General features: G+C 42.7%; 1 protein-coding gene across 2 annotated transcripts in view; it reads right to left on the bottom strand.

Annotated features, from left to right (window-relative positions):
* LOC125905893 (protein unc-13 homolog B-like) overlaps positions 1–21,635 on the bottom strand; it is a 91,786-nt gene that overhangs the window by 30,694 nt on the left and 39,457 nt on the right. For both annotated transcript variants that reach the window (XM_049604180.1, XM_049604181.1), the window contains exons 9-13: positions 10,469–10,780; positions 10,267–10,357; positions 1,875–1,921; positions 1,087–1,165; positions 83–157 (exon numbers count right to left, since the gene is read on the bottom strand). In XM_049604180.1, the coding sequence (XP_049460137.1) occupies positions 83–157; positions 1,087–1,165; positions 1,875–1,921; positions 10,267–10,357; positions 10,469–10,780 (604 nt within the window). The remainder of the gene's footprint in view (positions 1–82; positions 158–1,086; positions 1,166–1,874; positions 1,922–10,266; positions 10,358–10,468; positions 10,781–21,635) is intronic.

Below are 21,635 nucleotides of genomic sequence, written 5' to 3'. Positions count from 1 at the left end.
TGGGAGTGTTTGAATGATTAGCACCTTGAACGGTAGCCTCGGCTAAGATGATGGCCAAGAAAGTTTATGGTGTTATACTCACCAGCTCCTCATCCTTGATTGAGGACCGAGCAGCCATGGCAGATGCGATCCCCGCCTTCCTGGCTTGGACGAGAGACTGAACAACAGGTGAAAAAGGAGATTTTAGCTAAGTTAGTATTTATCAAATGCATAAACATCCCACAACCAAGCACACTCAAGATATTACTACAACAATGGAAGTCCGTATGGCTGAACAGGTGGCCGGGGTGGGTGTAAAGGTGGTGAGTAGGGTTATTGTTTTTCTCACTAATGAATTCTTACCAAATGATCAGAAAACCCATGTGAGTATTATTAGTTTTAAGCAACTCATGAAAAGGATGACCAAAAATAACAAGTATTACCAGTATCAGCACTATGAAACAATTCCAAAACCATTAGCCACAGATTTTCATGGAAGTGTTAGTAGTGTATTCTACATTTGCCTTTGTATTATTTGTGGCTGGGTTAGGGTTGTGAAGGGAAATGCAAACCAAAGGGGTGGGGGAATGATTTGTTAATTATATATTTTAAAGATAATATCAAGTAGGAGGTAAAACTAGCCATGATCAAAAGTATACATGCAATGTTTTAATTTGTATTAAACAAGGAGTTTGCGATCAAAGAGATCAACATGCTGTAGACGTACATATTTGAGGCATCAAATACTGCTTAATTGGTCCTACTTGATATTCTGTACTCTAGCAGGAAAGGGAGTGGCAGCTGGGTTCTATTAACTTACCATAGCCTGACCAAGGAGAGTGAGTGCATTCAAGAGAGTTGTGGGGAATAGTTTCAGGTTTAAGAGAGGAGGGAGAGAGAAATTAGCAGGCGGATTGCATATTTTCATATCGTCTCCATTTGTTGATAACAGTCTCATCCCAAGTTCAGCTCAAAGGTAAAAGAACTGTGACCTCTGTGCTGGTCTCACAAACAGAAAGACGTGCACTCACAAAGTAAGAACAAAACAAACAGGATGACTTGTGACACACAGTATATATGGTGAAGGAATGACGAGTTAGTACTGACCACATCGCTGACCAAAGGGATGGGTTTCTTTTTACGCAGGTCTGGCATGCTGTCAATTCCATACAGACCAGATCCACCACTGTACATCAAGAAAAAATAGCATAAATTTTAATAAAAAATCCTCATATACAAAAACAGCACTGGATAGCAGGACATTTTACACTGTAATCACAATGATCCAATAACTATAGTCACACCAGAAGAGGTGGGAGCAGGTCATTGTTTTGCAAGTTACAAGGAAGTCTCAAGTCTTTGCACTCAAGTCCAAAGTCAACACAGGCAAGTCCCAAATCAAGACGGACCAGTCAAGTCCAAAGTCCTTCACTTTGAGTCTTGAATCCTTAACAAGTCATTATATGCTCTTATGCTATATGATATGCTCTCCTGTAATTTGAAGCTTTCTCTGGCACAAGAATTTCCTTTGGGATAAATAAAGTTCTATTGAATTGAATTGAATCTATTTTTTCTCAGATGTGTATAACGTTCTCTTCCCAAATCGCTTGGGGGAAAGTATAGAGTATTTTCAAGACAAAAGGCTAAAGTACAAGTGAAATCATGAGTCCTTGATGTTTAAGTCCAAGTTGAGTGGCAAGTCTTTTCGTTTTGTCCAATCTAAAGTCATCAAATTTGTGACGAAAGTCCAAGTCATGTGACTTGAGTCCATACCTCTGCATATTAGTGATAACATGCTCATTTATTGCCACTTATTATTAATTAAGAAGTCCAAAATCGATACTTAAAATTGTGTCTAGCAACCCAAACATAGGTGTTAACAATTCATGACTTACCCTGGTTTGACCCAGGCTTGTCGTGCACTGGGCTCTTCATCTCGAACCTACAAGATTTCAAAAGTGAGAATTTAGGCAGACTTACAAAGGCTCACACATTGGTGTTTATCATGAGGAAAGGGAGGTAATGGAGAGTTTGAATTGGTTGAGTTTCACCTCTCTGATGTTACAGACCATGCAAAGTCAAATAAAAAAATAAGTGATGATGCTTTTAAAACACACGATCAAATAACTGTTGCTGAACTTTTTAATTGAAAGAGATGTTATGTGGAATGAAATGGTGGACCAACATTACATAGTAAGTTCTATTTCACAGGTCGAGATGCACGAAAAGTCTGTTTGCCCACAGACTGTGTTAAGAGACACCCCAGAAAATCCAAGGGAAGTAGATAAAACATTTGCAGGGATTTCACAAACCAACCAAAATTATGACTGGGGGGGATACACGTGCAAAGTCTTCTACTTTTTCCTCAGAGGTAAAGCCTTTCATTTGTAGACTTGTTTCTCAAATGACAGAAGTTAAAAGTTGAGATTCTTTTGGGGTTCACTCTCTCAATAAAAGTCTCTGATAGCGTTTGAAAAACTTCGAGGGAAAACATAAAGCAGCAGCACTACCACAAGCGCTACAAACAGAATTTGGGAATCAAACTCTAAAGCTACAACATGAATGAAACCAGTGATAAACTATTTATTATACAGAATAACTGAAGTGATGGGACAAATGTCTTTTCCAGAATACGGGATGAAATTTCCAATAAATATTACAAATCAACCCTATGATAACCTGTATCATTTGCATAGCACATTGTGTTTCGGGGAGCACGTTCCCTTTGGCAATGACAAGTAATGGAGAAACAAACAAAATTATGCCACAACAATCAAAATCAACAAAACAAAAATGCTAAATATGGAGCTAATGTTGTATGAGTAACCTGATTATCTTCTCTCCCACACTCTGCAGAGACAGAAAAAACACAGAAGGATTAAAAATCGTGTAAAGTAACTGGAGTTGACATATCTATTTTGACCATATTTGCAAGAAGGTGGTTTAAAAGACATAACCAATAAATTAATGACTCTCAAATCAACAAGTGTTTATAAATGATATCATTAAATCACATTATTACACACTGTAAGATGGTTTTTTTTTGCTGATATTACTGGGCTTGTCATCACTTGAAGTCAGAGAAAATATCCTTAAATATACCTGGTATAAACTCGTCTTGAGATTGGGATCCCTGAGATCCTTGAGAACTGTAGGACCCATGGGACCCCTGGGAACCTTGGGCAGATTTGGACAGTCTTTGCCGGCTTTGCCTCTTTTCCTTCAGAATCCGCTGGAAATTAGCTATACGCTCTTTGTGACTGGCATCGGTAGGCTTTACTTGATCTGCCTCATCGAGAATGTGGCCTTCCCTAATTGGACTTAACCGCATCTCATCTGTACTGAATACTGGACACAGTGGACTCTCGCCCTGCCTTGCTGGACAATGGTCTGGTGTTAACTCGAGGTTGGACAGTTCCCCATCTGTTGGACATTCTCCTTTTCCCTGAAGTGAAGTCTCTATGGAGTGATACTCAGTTGGGGTGCAAGGAGAGTGGCTTGCATCATGGGGGGATGCTTGAAGGGAGCATGGGATGTTCTCATGTGTCTCACCACAGTCCACGTAAATCGAAGCCTCACTCTCCTCCTTTGGGGTGCCAAATTGAGTGTGATTTTCAGTCAGACTAAAGTCTCCCTCTGTATGCTCTGTGCTGCTCTGCTCTTCCTTGGCTTCACTGGCTGGTCTGACAGGGGATGGAGATGCCTCAGGCCCACTATCATTATTGACACATTCAGCATTGGATCCATCCAACTTTTTCAAAGCCCCCGTCAAAGCCGACCTGAAAGTGAGTACAGCCTTGCTAAAGGTTGTTAAATCAAAACCTGCACTGGGAGTCTTGGCTGCGCTCCCAGGATCTATTTCAGAAGACTCTTGTGACAAAGATTCTTCTGCTTCATCCCTGGAAATACTGTGATCTGTCCACTCTCTGTCCAAACTGTCAGCAGACCCCAGATCAAGAGTGTCACCAGAAGATGGACAGTCGTCGCACAGTGAATGTGGCTCCAGATAACCATCATCACAGTCCGTCAACAACACAGTGGAGCAACTAAGACTCCTGGAGGGCTCACTACCCAGTTCATTTGCACAAGCATCCATGGTGTGGTAACCGGAACTACGCGAGTATGGGCAGTTTGCAGAACAGTCACACTCCAAGTTTTCTTCCTCAGTTTGTAGCCTGGCAGGCCTCCAGTCAACCACGCTGGAAGAACTTGAAGGAGAGTTGTAATGGTGTCCAAATAGCAATGAGAGATGCTCAGAGCTGTTATTTGAAGAATGACCTGGTGTGCTGCTTTGCGTTTCCTCTGTGGTGCACCTGTCCCAAACACCTAGACAATTCTCGAGCTCTTCTCCACTGTTTGTACAAGAGCAGATGTCCTCCTCACTCCAACCTCCTCCACTTATACTGTGCTGCATTTCAACAGAAGGCCACCTGTCATATTCTGTGTCACCAGAAAAGAGGCTTGCTTCCGGATAGTTGGAACTGTGACACGATGACAGGGAGCTGGTGCTTTGGTAGTCTCGGCCATGATGAAGCTCCAGATAGCAGGGGTCAGGTTTTGCAGGGCCTAGCATGTGCATATTTGAACTCTGCCTTGAGCTCTCTTCTTCTGTTTGTTGGTCTGATGGCAGAGTGACTCTATCGACAAGCCATTGTTTGGGTGACATCTGAGATGGGATACATCCTGCATCATTTACACCATCTTTGCGATCAAACAGTGGACTTCCTTGAGATATGATGGCGTTCTGTCTACCCAGGCTTCCTCGTCTGATGCGGGATTTTTGAGAATCAGGACTAGGATGGGGTGCAGCTGAAGCTCCAGAGTACAGCTCTCCTATTTCACTGAGAACTGCGTCAACACAATAGGATACTTCATCCACCGAGCCTCGCACAGATGTTAGATACTGCCTCAGGTCAGAAATTTCCTCCTGGATCTTGTTGATGCCTTTCAGCTCTTTTAGGATATGTTCTACTATGTTACTAGAGCCTTGCTCCACCTCCTCATCCTCCGTCTTGTTTTTCTCTTCTTCACTGTTGATTCTTTCAGTAAGCCTGGCATCAGTATCTTCGACAACTCCAACGCCATCCTGGCAATCAGAACTGCTGTTTTCCCCAGGTGGGGTGAGGTCAGCTTTGGTGCAGGTAGTGTCCACTGATGACAGGTCATGGAGGGAGTCATCCTCTGGCCCCTGCAGGCACTTCTGCAGCTTTCTGCGCAGGCTCCGCCCCACTTTGGGGCTCTCTGATCTCCTCTCCTGTAGGCCACGCCTCTTGGGCGAGAGTGGAAGTTGCTCTGATTCGTAGGATCCATCCTGTCCACTAAGGTGTCCTCTGGGGAACATCCCTGAGAAGAGGCACTCTTGATCAGCTGTTCCCACACATGGACAAATCACTGCCTCAGTGACTCTTCAGGCTGGCGTAATCGTAAGCCAACATCTTAAACTTCAAATGCCTGAGTGCCTGTTCCATGACTGACAAAAAGATAATAAGTTATTCTGTTGACAAAGAAGTGTATTGTTCTCATGTGTTGCTCATTTGGTTGGTAGCTCTGCTATGCCAGGTTTTTGCTTTGTCTTTACTATAGAATAGCACCCAAACCTAATCATTAAACTACCTAATCAAGAAACTTGTTTATATGCTACTGCTAATGCATTTTCTCAGTTATCAAATTCATATTTCTTATTTCAATTACAGTGATAGAATTGGACTGACAACTCGGCCAACAGACCAGACAGTTATGAGAGAAAAACAATAAGTACTTCTTTTGACACCGATTACCGCATACTTACGTTTCAACAGTCAACAATTTATGGCCATATTGTGGCTTTAAATGTATTTGCTTATATGAGGTCACATTGAGAGTATATACTACTAAGCACAGTACAGAAGTAGGATTGAGAGTGTCTATACCTGACCTCACTCAGTCAGGGTTGCAGAACAAGCACCATGCAGCTGCTTACATCTCTGTAATTAGGATGCTTTAGAAAGGCAGCTCGGTAATTAGATGACAGGTCAATTCTCTCCTCTAAGGCCATGTCATTCTTTCACACCCATACCAGCTGCATGGCTTGAGACTGTGGCTCTGACAGATCATGGACAGTGTGTACACTAAAGGGACTACTGAATTCTGCAAAAATGTAACATAAATCTATCTGATGGCATTACACAACATCCAGAACTCTATATAATCCAAATCAAAAGTCATTTCTGCATGTGGAAGAAATGACAAGAAAAGGTACAAGTTGAGAAATTTAAAAATATGTCTGATATGATCCCTCCATTTAGTATAATATATAGTAGACACAACTCAGTAATATCATCTTTGTCCACTGAGTATCACCGTTTAGATCATTAGATCAAGAAATCAGAAAATCCTGTAATTGTTATAGTGTCATGGACAATTCTTGCTGACTGTCCATAAAGATCAGTGAGAGACAGGTGTTTTGAACAGGTAGGATTTGTTAGGGCTAGTGAATATAAAGCACTTTTATAATTTGTTATGGAAACTTTAACTTTTCTTTGGATGCTTTATTTCAGCATGTGCAGCCTGTGCAAGGTCTCCAACAAATTGTATGACATAAAGACTTTAACTACAGCCTTAAACAAAGCACACACACAATGCACTATGGGTGCACTAACAACAGATGAATTACCAAACTGACCACAATTATTTTGCACATTTATTTTATAAGGTAACATAATATGATTACATTACTATGATGTTCCTTAGCTTTCATTTTGCTAGGTGAATTCCTAATTACAATAAGTAAAATGATACCAGAGAATGGATAGTTCCCAACTACATTAACACACCCCTGCACTGGAGGTCCCCAATAAGCACTTGAGCACTGAAGGTGTGTGTTAGCCTGATAAGAGTTTGGTAGGCAGAAAATTATTAGCCATCCTATCAGAATAGAATGTTTCCTATTGCTATTGAATTTGAAATGAAGCTGATGAGCATATCGGCTAAATGGAATTAGGCTTTCTGAAATGTACTGGGAGCATTATTGCTTCCCTTTAAAGTATCATGCCATTTCTGATTAATATATATGAACAGGAATATCTGGCTTAAACACATTCCCAACCAAATAATTAAAAACAATCATTTGGCTTCACTTCTGACAGACACCCATGATCTGCTATGGGTGCACTTCAATAGTCAGTGACTTCTTAGTTAGCAGTCCGGGATAAAGAAAGGTTGAAGGGTTGTTGGGGTCAGGCCTACTTTCCAAGACAGTCATAGTAATAGCCTGCAGCAGTCTCTTTTCTCTCCTTACTAAATGGTCTGTGGCCTGAATAAAAAAAGACATCTTTCTTGTGAAGTTTTTTAACTTCTTATTAAATAATGACATTTGCTATGACAATTTTGATCGTCTGACGAATGAAAGAAGCTGAAATTCCGTTGTCTCTCTTGACGTACTGGGCACATACAGTAAGACCTTTTCATTGGCCAAATATGAGTTATGTACATTATAACATGTATTATTTAATCAAAGTCCACACAAACTTAAGACTAAGTGCATAAAAGGACAACATATACTGAGTATTAAAATGTAAGCCTTACCTTATGGGGAAATTATAATCAAGAACAACCTGTAGATATCATCTTGAAAGATCCATTAAATCCACAGTCACGGTAACTTCCCTGTTTCTCTTCAAAATGTATCTATTATCAAATGTCTTGCTCTGCCTCAATTAAACCAGCATATTTCTTTAACTGACAGAGATGCAGAAGTGCTGAATCCCTACTTTCTACTGCTGGAACGCCAAGCTCGTGCTCGTAGTAAACCACGATCACACAGCAGCTCATGCTCAGTTAAGTAGCCATCCCGTCTCCCCTCCCACCCTCTTGCATGCCTTCTCTGCTCTCTCTCCTTCTGTCCTCTGGCAATGTACTCCAGCACAAAGCTAATCTGAGGCTGTGAGACTGCCAGCTCTCACTCTCATTCATTCTTTTTTCTGTGTTTCTGCATCTGCCAGTTGCTGATATTCATGATTTTGCTCGTTCTATTCATAAAACTGTGAAAACACCCCTATCAGACATATCAGTACCACTAGTTTCCCCTGAATCGGTGATTTCCTTGCTGACTTTCACTTTGTTAATGAAAAAATTGTAAATAGGAAGGAATTTCTATTCAAAGATTGCAGCTCAGTCGTATCAAATATGGGTGTTGAAACTGATCTGGCAGCCAGCTCCAGTTCCTGCTCTACATTTGCCCCTGTGTGCCGCTGTGTCAGAGACTTTCGAGGAAACTGTAAACATGCCACACATCTCATCTCATGCTATTCCAGGGTTCACGTTTTTTTTTCTAGAGAACATTTTCCAGGGCTTTTCCAGGATATTTTCAGTGATGATCAACCTGGTATGACAGACTGAGATGCCATGAAATCATCTTTTGCATGCTCAGAAATTACGACAAATATTAGACTGTAGCTGCCCATTCAGTATCATCCAACTCTTTCAACAATGCCCTACACTCATTTGAAATTTCTCCTCGCTAGAGTTGAATCAAAAACCTGCAACCTTTGCAGGCAAAATAAGCTGGCAAGTACATCAACTTTTGCAACTGATCCAAACATACAAACAAATATTAGTAAATGCTAGCAGTTACTAGCCAGTAGTAATACTCACATTTGAAGAATAATGTTACTTGTATTATACAAAGTTTTCACCACTTAAATTGTAACGCTATCCAACCTGTAGGTGCTCCATGAGATGTGACTTTCATATGGCAATGTTATCCATTTTGAAGGGCTACAACAGTTAGCCTAGTGGTACATACTAAGCTAAAGGAAAATACAAGAATGTTGAAATAAATTTCCAGGACAACACAAGATTTTCCAAAACCTTTTCATTTTCCTTTCATTTTCCATGACTGGAATATTGATCAACTGTTTTCCAGGTTTTTCCAGGGCACGTGAGAACCCTGTATCCTCTAAATGTTAACAAGCATGTGAGGATGTTTTCCATTATTTTATTATGCTGGTCACTGTTACGCTGCTAGACAGATTAACAACCAATCCTAATTCATTACAGTCTTTTCAGCATTTAGCCTTGTCTCCTAAGTGTTTCCCTTCGTCCCGCAATAAATGGCACTTAGACAGCTTTCATCTTGCTTTGCATTTATACTCATGTCTTCAATCAGCCATCAATTCCAGTACACGCTAGTCCCGACCAGTCCGCGCAAACCAATCATTATAATGGAGCCAATCGGGGTTCTATATGAGCTACTCTTTTACTGCCGTGCCATAAAAAGCTTAATCAAGGAGATGAACCCCAGTTAGGGCTGAGATATTCTGTTTTCATATGCCTACCCTCTAAAGATTTTCGATTGGACTTAGATGCAGGATTAGATTTGTCATCTGGTAACATGCACTGAATACAGATTCTTCAGAAGTGGTATTGGAGTTTGGTTCAATATGAGGCTTAATGGCATCTGATTCTGACACCAAAAGCCAATTATAATATGATAGAGATCAAAACAATCCCACATCATTTCCAACACTTTTTATGGAAGTGTATTCTTCAGAAAAAGTAGGGGCTCCAAATAGTACAAATGATCAATTATTACTCAGGGTGTTAATACCTTTGTCTGAAAGTTATACAGTATACACAAATGTAAAAAGATTAACAGCACTGACGATGTGATTGCCACATCTTCTGATCTCTTGCACTACGTTCTTCCCTCTCATTAGGTTGTTCAAATAGCCCATTATTTTTTGTCACACCCAAGAGATGAGATGGTGGGTAAGACCAATGGACCCTGGACCACAGATTTCAGTCCATCTTTCATTCCCTAAAAAACACTCTTTTCAAATATTCAGACACAATACTCGATGACTACCTCTAAGTAAATATGACATTCAGTGACACATTTGTCCAAAACTGTAATTGCTAGTCATAGTAGAACCTGAGAACTGCCATAAATTAACCATCTATTAATGCAAAATATGGATCCCTGAAACAATAAGTGATGGACCTAATGATGTAAGAAAATATTGTGTAACCATGAGCGTGGCGAGGAGAAAACATGTTTTGTTGCAAGAAATAAAAAACAATTACAGTTCTAATGTCATTATAATACAATTTAGTGCATCATCTTAAACCACCAAAGAGGTTAAACTCAACCACTATCAAAGACTTGCAAATGTTTGGATATGTCTGTGTATGGATATGTGTAATCTTTGCGTATGTGTAATAGGGTTGGAAAGAAGAGGATAAGAAAGTCAGACTTCAGAGGTGATGAGAGATCAGATGTTGTTGATACTGAAGTGGAACACTGCCTACCTCCCGGAGCTGAACCCTGACTTTATTGATGGCCTTCAACCAACGAACTCTGGATGGGGTAAAGGGTAATGGCGGCCCATCATCATGGAACCTGGGTTGCGTGGATTTAGGAGTAGAGTGGCAGAACGAGATGGAGACAATCTCAGTTGCCGTGCACTTTCAATATAGGACATACAAAAGTATTAAAAAGCAAAAACCGTACCTTAGGAGTTTAGAGGACCCTCTCTCTGCTGGAATGTCACTTTTCAGGCCCCGCCCTACATCAGGGGACAAACTATGTCTCTCCTTCTCAGCGTCAGTAGAGTGTCCATTGGTGGGATGATGTCCATTGGTGGAATGCTGTCCGTTGGTGCGTGCCTGTCCATTGGTGGAGGGGTGAAAGCTAGTACTGTGGTAGGAGTGGAAGGACTCCTCCAGCTCTGACCCTCCAGTGCTCTCCTGGCCAGTCTCACTAAGCTGGGAGCTGGTCTGGCTCAGGTTTCCTGACGACCCAAAGCGACTACTTTCCACTGGACTACAATGGTGAGAGAGGAGTGAGGAAAATATTCATCGTTAAAACACTTTTATTGAGAGCAGAACTGGGTAAAGACTACGATATATACTATTTTTGTGGTTCCTATAGCCAAAGCTAGATAAGTGAGAATTATTACATAAAACAAAGTACTTCCTCGTTATTAGTCTTAATGCTTTTATACTAAAACAATCAACACAAGTAATTTTTGGCATAAACCCCTTTCATCTACTACAAATTATATTCAAATGTTATTTAACTATTTAGCAAAGGTCTACTTTTATTAATACCCCTTCTAAATGATCAGTTGGTATAGTATACTAGCACCACATCATGCCCTACAAAGATATCCAACCTTGCAGGGAGGCTGTTGCATGTTGGAAAATAATGAAAATATGCATTAAACACTGCATATTCTTCTTCTACATTAGAACTGAATTTTCAAATAGAAATTACACACAGAAGCGCATGCTCTTATTTGTGGTATGACGTACCAAATCCCCTGCAAATGCTAGTCTTTGCTTAAACGTGTGTAAATCTAAACACAATTACATCTGCATATTTTATTGTCAATGTTTTCCTTTCATCTGTTCACAAGACAGGGTACATATTAATGGTGTTTGATGGTTAGTAAACAAATGGAGATGCAGGGTTGAAATGCAAATGGGTGAAGACAATAAAATATGCAGAGCTGATTTGTGTGTGTGAAGTTTTACCTTTTATAAAGTGGCATTTCACAACTGCTATCATTTTTAGAAACAGACTGCAGTTTCTGGGTTTATGGTAGGGATTTACAAAATGTGATATATGTGAAGAGATAAACTTAACTGTAAAATAATTTTTACTGCATAATATAAAACACAAATCAAATCAGAATTCCATGCAAAACTAAATTTACATTAATTATAATACTGCAGGCAGTCAGGCTTGTATTCGATCATGTAAATATGTCTCTTTACGAACTAAAGAGGAAACACAATTTGTCAAACAGTTGCTAAGTCATTTGCATTTGCTGAGGGTATTACTTGATTTGTAATTGCACAACTATGAGGACTAAAATCCAAATGAATATCATTCGAGTATTAAAGTTCAAGTGAACCATGAGCCAGTATCATAAGAGCAGCGCAAGAAATTTTCTCTCTTTGATTAGTACATTCACATGTGACTCGCCCATGAAAATATAAATATGTAGATTTTGTTTTTGGAATTCTGATTTGAAATTATAATGATGTAGATGCTACACACAAAATACCCACATTAATGAATACGCACAAACACACACAAATACACACATGCTTAAGCTAAATATTAAATTAAACTAGTGAGGATGGATTGCAGAGCTGAACAGGGAATACATTTTTTTTTTCCAAAACGTCAATGCATCATAAATGGTTAGGGAAAATGCCATTTATTATGCTTCTACTAGCCTTTTTGCATTCAATAGATCCATCTTGGACTGGTTGTCCAGCTGCACTCCAGAGGTAGGACCTGCAGAGGGGTGTGTTTCTACAAGCCCTTCCTTCTCCTTTGGGGTCAGGGATGCTGAAGGATCTACTTCAGGAGTGGAGATGCAAATCTGGGGGTTTGCTATATCATCTGCGGAACCTACCGATTCACTTTTTTGGGCATCAGATGTTGCAACCTTTTGTACAGTATGTGTTTGACCACTTGTTGGTGTGTTGTTAGTTTTGGGTTGAGATGTTACAGTTGGGGCAGCTTGTGGCTTAGGTGGCTCTGGCTGCCAAGGAAAACTTAGTTTTGTCCCAAATAATGAAGTGGTGGGGGGCTCTTGTTTTCCAGCAGCAGGTTTTTCCTCTTGAAAGAGTCCTCCAGAAAGGGTTTTTAATCCTGAAAACAGACCACTCACTCCTTCTGTTTGAGGCATTGATGGAGTACCTGATGACACTGTTGGTGAAAACAGGGACCCAAGAGATTTTCCTGCATCAGTCTGTGATGAAATAAAACCAAGCACAGACTTGGCTTGAGGGGGCTCCGCATTGTTGGGCAACTGATTAACTGGAGGAGCAATATTAGTATCCACTTGGTGGGCATCAGTTGGGGCTGATTTATCATTCTCTTTACTTTCAGGGTCTCCTTTAATGACCATGGGGTTCTCGTGTATTATCTCTCCCTCAACAGCTGTTGTCTCTTTTTCAGTATTTTCTACTTGATGGGTGATATCACATGTAGTGCTTACCGAAGCACTGGTGACAGAAGAGGGGGTTTCTGGACAAGCTGCCTCAGATGCCACGGCACTACTACCTGTAAGGCTGTCAGATTTTATTTGATCCTTATCTGGTAGGGTTGAGTCCACTGTTTTACTTGTGCTAGTCTCAGTGCCAGATTGAGATACTTTTGGTGGCACACTTTCATTCTTAATCTGTGCCTGTGGAGTAGTGCAAGGCACTGGTTTGCGCTCAGCTGGTATTGGTTCAGATGGTTTAGGTGGTTGTCCCATACCCCCAAATAAAGATCCACCTATCCCCCCAAGTATAGATGCTCCAGCCTGCGGCCCTGCAGTCTGAGCAGCAACTCCTCCAAACATTCCTCCAAGTAAAGAACCACCAGGCTGTGCTGTTGCCGCAGATCCTCCAAACATCCCACCCAATAATGATCCACCAGTCTGGGGACCTGCAGGCTTGGCAGCAGCTCCTCCTCCAAACATCCCACCTAATATTGACCCTCCAGTGGTGGGGGCAGAGGTTTGAGGACCAGACTGAGGGGCAGAACCCTTGAATAAACCTCCCAGTAATGATCCAGCGGTTTGTGGAGCTCCTGTATCGGTGTTGGACCCTCCAAAAATGCCTCCTAATAGTGATGCTCCACTCTGACCAGGAGCAGCTTGGGGTGTTGTTCCTCCCAGTCCAAAAAGTGAGTTCTTCTGCTGTTGCTGAGGACCTTCAGGAGGAGCAACTGTTGGTTTGAAAAGGGAGGACATAAAGCCTGTAACTGCATCTGCTGCCGCGTCACCAACAGATTTCTCTGGCTCTGGAGGCTTTTGCTGTTCCTGGACTGCAGTATTTGCTGACTGAGTAGCTGGTGTTTCCTCTTCTACTTTAGGTTTTGTTGTATCTTGACTCAACTGACCACTCACAAGCTCTGGTTTTGCAGGTTGTTGTGCTGCTTGTGCACAAGTTTCAGATTCTTTAGACTGAATATCATGAGTTAAAGTAGTTGGCTTGTCAGCATCTTGGCATTTAACTTCTTCTGCGACAGTGCCATCTGTTTTGGGTAAACTTGTCTCAAGACACTGAGCTGTACTGTCAGTTTGTAGTGTTTCTGGCTGGTCTTTGCTTTTGGTAGCAGTATCAGTTTCAGGACTAGCTAGTGCTGGAGCAGTTTTACTTTCATCACTGGGTTTTAGTAGAGCAGTTTCATCAGAAGTAGTGCTGTTAAGAGATGTAGCTGAAGTTTTCTGGTCATCACTTGATTTTGGTGTAGCAGTTGTAGTGGGTGTTGTGGGTGGAACAGATCCTCCAAGCACAGAGGGCAAACTTTTATCAGATGGCTGATTAGGAGCTGAAGCTCCAGATAAAACGCTACCTGGAAGAGATGTACCAGTCTGTGCAGTAGTTGTTTGAGAAGCTGGTCCCCCCAGAATACCTCCCAATATAGAGCTACTACTTGGGGTTGCTGAAGTTTGGGTAGCAGGCCCACCAAACAATCCACCAAATGGCCCACTAGTCTGAGGTGCTGTAGCTGAAGCTGCTGATCCTCCAAAAAGACCACCCAAAATAGACCCAGCAGTCTGAGGTCCAGCAGCCTGGGGAGCAGATCCACCAAATAAGCCTCCAAGTAAGGATGTCCCTGCCTGGGGCCCCCCTGTCTGAGGAGCAGTTCCTCCAATCTTAGTGGGACCAACGGGAGGAGTAGACTGAGGGGCAGACCCTCCAAATAAACCACCTAGTAATGAACCCCCTGTTTGAGAAGCTGTTTGTTGGGGTGAAGAGCCTCCAAACATTGCCCCTAACAGAGAACTTCCAGGCTGAGAAGATGGCTGAGGGGCAGAGCCTCCAAGCAGGGAGAACAAACCTTTGCCTGGTGGGTCTTTGGGGGCTGATGATGCAGGTGCAGACCCTGGAGGAGAAGGACCTGTCTGGCTAGCACTCGGTTCAGTGCTGGGACCAGAAAATAATGAAAGCAAACCTTTTCCTGGACTGTCTGACATGGACCCTGCTTGTGAGGATGGGGCCTGTGTCCCTAATCCACTAATCATTGAAAGAAGGCCAGATGATGGTGGCTCTTTGGAGGGAGCAGAATCTTGAGATGCCCCTTCTGTGTCTGTTTTCTTTTGCACAGTGACACATGCTGAATTTGACTCTATAGATGCAATATCAGTGCCTGTCATTGTGGCACACTGTGTACTATCTACAGTAGCATCAATGGATGAGCTGGCGTGCACTTCACCTGATGTTTCATTGGCTACCGCTGGGACAAGGCTACTGGAAACAGATGACATTTGGGAAGACCCATGGGCTGTTGGTAGCTCTTTAGTATCAGTAACAACAGCAGATGAGGCAGCAGGAGTTTGCTGTGGAGGTGACACAACATCATTAAAAACAGATAGTATACTCTTTGCAGGTTCTTTGGGAGCTGCAGTCCCTGGGGAAGTGGACGAATTTGCACTTCCACCAGCTCCTGGTGTTTGAGAAGTACTGGGGCCACTAAACATGGAAAACAGAGTGTTTTTCGGACTTTCACTAGAGGTGGACAAGCCACCCAGTATTCCCCCAAGTACAGAGGTGGCTGGCTGCCCTTGTGGTTGTGGCTGTGCTTGTGGTTTGGATTGTGTCTGAGGCTCCCCTTGTTGTTGAGTTTGTGGTTTGGCTACTTTTTGTTGAGATGACGATGTTGGTGGCTGAGCTTGTGGAGGACTGGGATCACCAAACATTGAAAACAGTCCTTTCATTGGGCTTTCAGTTGAACTTGAAGACCCTGGCAGAATTCCCCCCAGAAAAGATCCTGTTTGGGCTTGCTGTTGGGTGCTGGGACCACCAAACATTGAAAGAAATCCTGTATTTGGGGGGTCTTTTGGAGGAGCAGTTCCCTGTTGTGGTACCTCAGCAGCAGGTTTGGTTTGAGGGGGAGGCTGAGGACTTGATCCTCCAAACATTGATAGTAAACTTTTACCAAGTGATTCCTGCTGAGGGGGTTGTGGAGCTGCATTTGGTGGATGTGCTTGAGGCAAGGGCCCAGTTTTAGGTGCAGCCTGAGCAGTGTTTGGCCCACTAAACATTGATAATATACTTTTACCAAGTGATTCTTCTTGTGGAGCTGTATCTGCTGCAGGTGATGGAGTTGTGGGTCCAGATTGGGCAGCTGCTGTTGATCCTGTCAACATTTCTCCAATTGAAAATCCAAACAGTCCACCGGATGGTTTAGTTCCGGTCTCATGTTTTGTCTGTTCTGTAGAAGGGATAGTTTCTGACCTGCTTGTTGCAGGGCCTGTTGTTGAACTGGGAGAAAATGCTTGGGATATACTTTTGTTTGGGGGTTGGCTTTGTGTGGGCCGAGAGGTACCACTTTGGTCCATTGTTCGTTGTCTCTGTATACCCTTCGGTCTAGATGCCAGTGAGCCCTCTGTAACACTGGCTTTCATTTCCTGTTTCTGTGGGGGAGAGGGCTCAGCGCTAAATAGGCTGCTAATTGATCCAAAGAGATTTGACACTCCTGTAGCCTCTTTATTTGTAGGGGCACTGCCTGGTAAGGAAGCAGTGCTGCCAGTTTTGCTCTGGTCATTGAGACATGTTTGAGAACCCTTCTGGGGATCTGGCACAGGTTCTTCCATTCCCACTGCAGATTTCAGAAAGTTCATGATGCCTGCCTGTTGTTCAGGTGGTTTCTCTACTGGTTTATCTACTGGCTTTCCAGCTGTAATTTGTCCAGGTGGTCCAGGTTTAGTGAGAGACTCTTTAGATCCTAAAGGCACTGTGACATTGGGCTGTGTTTGTGGGGCTGGTTGTTGTGACATGGTAGTCTGACGTGAAAGTCTTGGTTTCTGTGAAGATGTATGTGACTGAACTGAGGGGTGAGTCACTTCAGCAGCTGTTTGAACTGTGGGCAAAATTCTTCTGTGTGTGGTAGCTGGCGTCTGCATTTGTTGTTTAACACTTAAATCTGGCTGTGTCACAGCCGTAGATTCCTCTTTGATGATCTTTGACTTAAGACTTTGGAAACCTGACGTAAGAATGTTCTTTGAATTTCTGTCAGTGGAGGATATACTAGGTTTAGTTGATTCTGCCTGTGATGTTTTGCCCACAAAAGAGGATATGAGAGAAGAAATGTTTTTGACTTGACGGTTAGGTTGTGGTTCTCCTGGAGAAACTCTCTCCCTCCATTCCCTCTCTGATACATCATCCACATGTTTCACTGTTACCCCAGTGGATGAACGCCTTCGTTGGCAGGGTTGGTAGCAGTTGTATAGTAGCTGCTGATTGGCATTTGCAGTCGGAGTAGAGTTCAGGGAAACGGCAACCTTTTGAGCAAGAAATGTCTTAACTCCCTGGTTGTTCCAATAAGGGCCAATGTGGTCTTTATTATGACAGGAAAGGTCAATAACATCTCTGCACTGGTTTTCATAAATGTCATTGTGCTGTCTTGGATCTATCCTGACTTTGTTTAATCTGTAAGATGTGAAATCTAAATCTTGTTGCCCTTGTGACAGAAATGAATTTTCAAACATCTGGGAGAACTGCTCAAGATTTAAATTCATGATCTGATTTCCTTTTCTATAGGCAGCAGACAAATCTAGGGGCGCATTAAGAAGTTGAGAATCATTGTGATCTTGACCAGGTAGCCAAAGAAGCTCATCCTCATTGTAAAGTGGAATTTTAAAGCCACAGACTTGAACCATTTCACTGTCTAGCCAAGCACTGGGAAAACCATCAAACTTCTGTGCATTTCCAAAAGACTCGCCTTCTGGGGCACATGCATACACATATTCACCTGCTGCATCTGTAAGCAAGGCATAAATGTACTCATGATCTGTGTAAACAAAGTAACCACAGTCACCATCTTCTGCTGGCCACCACATTCCTTGCTCCAGAAGTGCAAGCCACTGCTGATACCACTCAGTGTCTTCAAGGTACAGGGAGTCTTCTGTCTCAGTTCTGGCACTTGGGGGGCAGTTTGAATCTATTGGTCTATTCAAATTAAACTGACTCTGATGAAACATGCCATCGGTATGATAATTTTGTCGGACTGCATTATCCATTCCATATTGCCAGTTAGCTGAATAAGATAAGCTTGGTGCCATCTCCTCATAATAACCTTCATGATATGAAACCCCATTCAAGCTGTAAGTGCTGCCATCATTGAACGAGTGCCATTTCCCAAACTTTGCATTACTCTGTTTATTAGTTAAGTTCAAAGCACCTTCCTCGTTAGATGAATATTCTATGGTTCCCAAGTCTTCATGGCTGTTCCATAATTTCCTCTTGGAATAAGGATCATCATTACCATGTCCCTCAAACTGATATGGTTGAATTTGCTCTTGGCAAACAACGCCTTGCCATGGCGTGGAGGAGTTAAATGGCTGATATGTATTTGAGGAGTTGCAGGGAAGACCAGATGCCTGTAATGACGCACCCTCACAGCTCTGTCTATAGGCTCGATCTTCTCTATGGAATTGATAATTCTGAGACTCATTCTGAAACTGCTGCCAGAGAGCACTTTCACGGATCCACTGGTTTTCATCGTAAGAGGGAGTCCTACCATAAGGGGACAACTGATCTTGGTAAAGATGTTGCCCGGTTGCTCCATACAAAGAGGAAGTGCTTCCACCAGTGTATGGCTGCAGGGACATTAATGAGGAAGTTGTATGGTTTTGTAAAAGGGAATGGATATTTCCTGTACTATAAGCCATTGGGTGAACTGACTGAAGTGAGCCAGAATAATACAACTGAGATAAGTTACCCGTGCTAATTGAGGAGTATGTTGCCTGACTCTGAAGTGACCGTGCAAAAGTAGCTGATGTTCTTAAGTCTAAACTTTCAGTGTCAATTGAGACAGGTGCACCGAATAAAGCATGTCTGCTCAGTCCTGGATTAAAAGAATCTCGAACAACTCTTTGGCTGCTGTCCCTTCCAAAGTCTGAGGAAGCACTTTTTAATATGCCTGAATGTAACTGTGTGAACTTAGCTGATGGTGTCGTCTGTTGTTCTGTAATCTGGCCTGACGTTTCTTGTTGTTTAGGAGTACAAGGGTCCTCAGTTACATTCTTGCTAAACAGTCCTGATAAAAACCCTTGTTGGGCGGTTCGTGGAATCCTTCTTTCTGTTTCTGCATGGTCTTGTGAGGATTGTTGTGTTACATTGGTCTTTAACTGTGTTTGTTGTGGGGTCTGCATTGTGACTGTGTAATTATTGCCTTTCTGGTTCAGTGATTGTCCTGTTGATGTCTGGCAGGTTGTGTCGACGTTTTCAGATGATTTTGTTAACTTGTTAAACAACCCTGAGAGCACTCCAGATTGACTTGTTGTCTCCACTTGTGCTTCAGCAGTCTGGCTGCTTGGCACTGTGATTCGTTGTTGTGCTTCATGGATGATTTCGGGCTGTTGCTGTTGAGCCCTATTTTCTGTGGAGGGCTTGAATAGTCCAGAAAGCAGACCACTTGCTTGAGTTGTTTTTTGTGTTGAGCTATTTTGTGGTTGATTTTGGTTGGACATTGGGATATTTCTTGCCGTTGGTTGCTCATGGCTGGATTTACTTGGGGTAATTCTCTGCTGTTGAGCTGATGGGTGCTGTTGCGTCTTTATGTTGTCTGCTGAAGCAAATTTAAAAAGACCAGATAAAAGACCACTTTGTTGGGATGGTGTTCGCTGGAGAGGAACCGTTTGTTGTCGCATAAAGCCTAGTTTACTGGTCTCCTGTTGGACACCTTGCTGACTTGAAGTTCTGTTCCTGAGTTGAGGCCCTCGATTTGGACCTTGAGTATTCTCTTGGTTGAAACCCTGTTGATTATGTTGAATGTTGCTTTGTTGGTGCTGAACTGTTTCACTGCTGGAAACATTCTCGGAGGATGCAAATTTAAGCAAGCCAGACAACAGGCCCCTTTGTTGAGGTTGTGTTTGCTGAGTTTCATCTGAAGTCTGCTGCTGGCCAGAGTAATATCCAGGGATGTTCCTCTGCTTTTCAGCTTCAGACGGCTGTGTGTTATGTGGTATATTTTCTGTTGATGAAAACTTCAGTAGCCCTGAGACAAGGCCTCCCATCCGTGGTACTGAAGAACCTTGTTGTGGGGGAGGGTGATTAGGAAACTGTGGGGGAGTGCTGCTCCTGGGTGGTTGATTGTTATGGGAAGCCTGCTGTGGCAAATTGCCAGACAGGTCACTGGTAGAGCCAAATTTAAGAAGTCCAGATAGCAGCCCTCCTTGTTTGGGCTGATTAGAGCCCATATGAGAGATGTCCTCATTTGAGGTCCCTTTGAAAAGACCTGTCAGAAAACTTTGTGATTCAGGCTGATGGGGAGCTTGATGCTGCATTCCATGAGGGACGGCTGTTGGTTTCTGATTTGACGTGTGTTGTGCATATGAGTCAGGTGGCACTTTGCTGTTCTGAGATTGCTGACTACTACTAAAATTCTGGTTTGAACCAGACGGAGCAGAGGTAGGGTTAAACATGCTAGAAAACCATCCTTTCTCCGTGTTTTCCTGGGGCACAGCAGAATTCTGTGTAAAGGTAGTGGAGGTTGTTGAAGTTGAATCATGATATGATTGCACAGGATTCTGTGTGCTCGTTGAGGCACTAACATCTTCATTAGATGCAAACTTCAAGAAACCAGAGAGCATGCCTCCCTCTGCTTTGGGGCGTTGCTGAGTGGAGGCATTTTCAGAGGAGAGAAAAGGCAGTTTGATTTTACTGCTCGATGATGGGTCCTCCACTGGTTTCTCTAGTCGGGGATCATCTGTGGTTCGAAACACTGGATAAACTGCTACAGGTGGAGCTCCCTGAGGTGGAATGGGGACAGAGGGTGTGATCAATGAACTCAATGACTTTTTAAAAGGGCTGAAGAATCCAGTGTTTGCTGATTGTGTTTGGCCAGTCGGCTTTGCTGGCCCTGGCGTAGGCACGTTTTCTTGTTTGTAAGTCATTGGATTTTGCCTGCCATATATACTTTCATCCTGTTTTTGTTCCAAATACTTGTCTTTTTCTGATTTCCCACCACCTTCTGCTGTCATTGACTGTTTATATTGATGAACATGTTTCTCATCCCACTGTGCATGGACTTGAGAATATGTGGACTCTGGTGCCTGTTCAGCTGAGTTCCCATTATCTCCTCCTGAAAAAAGCTTTAACGGATTTAATTTCCCCAGGACTGAGTTTCCTGGAGCGCTTTGAGGTTTGGTTACAAACTCTGGTACATGTTCTTTTGTACTTGTTTGAGTCTGGCTCCTTATGGGAGCTTTTGTTTCTTGATTATAACTTTGTGTTTTGGCATCACGTGGTGGCTGAAAAGGCAAAGAACTGAATGGTTTTTCATGAGGACTTTCCACTGGAGATACAACAGCCACAGGAGCTGAGCTATTTGATTTAGGAATGAAGGAAAACAGTTTTGTTAGTCCAGATTGGTTGGAGGGTTGCGCAGATGGGGCTTGTGGAGACGGGACAGGCTGTTTGGGGCCTCCTCCAACTCTGTCAGTGAGAGAACTAAATATTGAGCTCATGGCATTTTTCACCCCTGAAATACCCTGGTCAGAAGAAGGTTGTGACTGGGTTTCCCCTCTAGGATCCTTTGATGAACTATTTTGGTCCTCTCCAAAAGAATCGGTTCTATAGCTACCCAGAGACGATAGCCTAGATTTGCTTGATTTAGGAAGGGAACCATATTTGCTAATTTCCTCTTCTTTCTCAGCAAGGTA

Source organism: Epinephelus fuscoguttatus, linkage group LG18, assembly GCF_011397635.1.
Source record: "Epinephelus fuscoguttatus linkage group LG18, E.fuscoguttatus.final_Chr_v1".
In the NCBI taxonomy this organism is placed as follows: Eukaryota; Metazoa; Chordata; class Actinopteri; order Perciformes; family Serranidae; genus Epinephelus; species Epinephelus fuscoguttatus.
The sequence above is the reverse complement of the archived record's forward strand: the minus strand, read 5'-3'. Positions and strand labels throughout refer to the sequence as shown.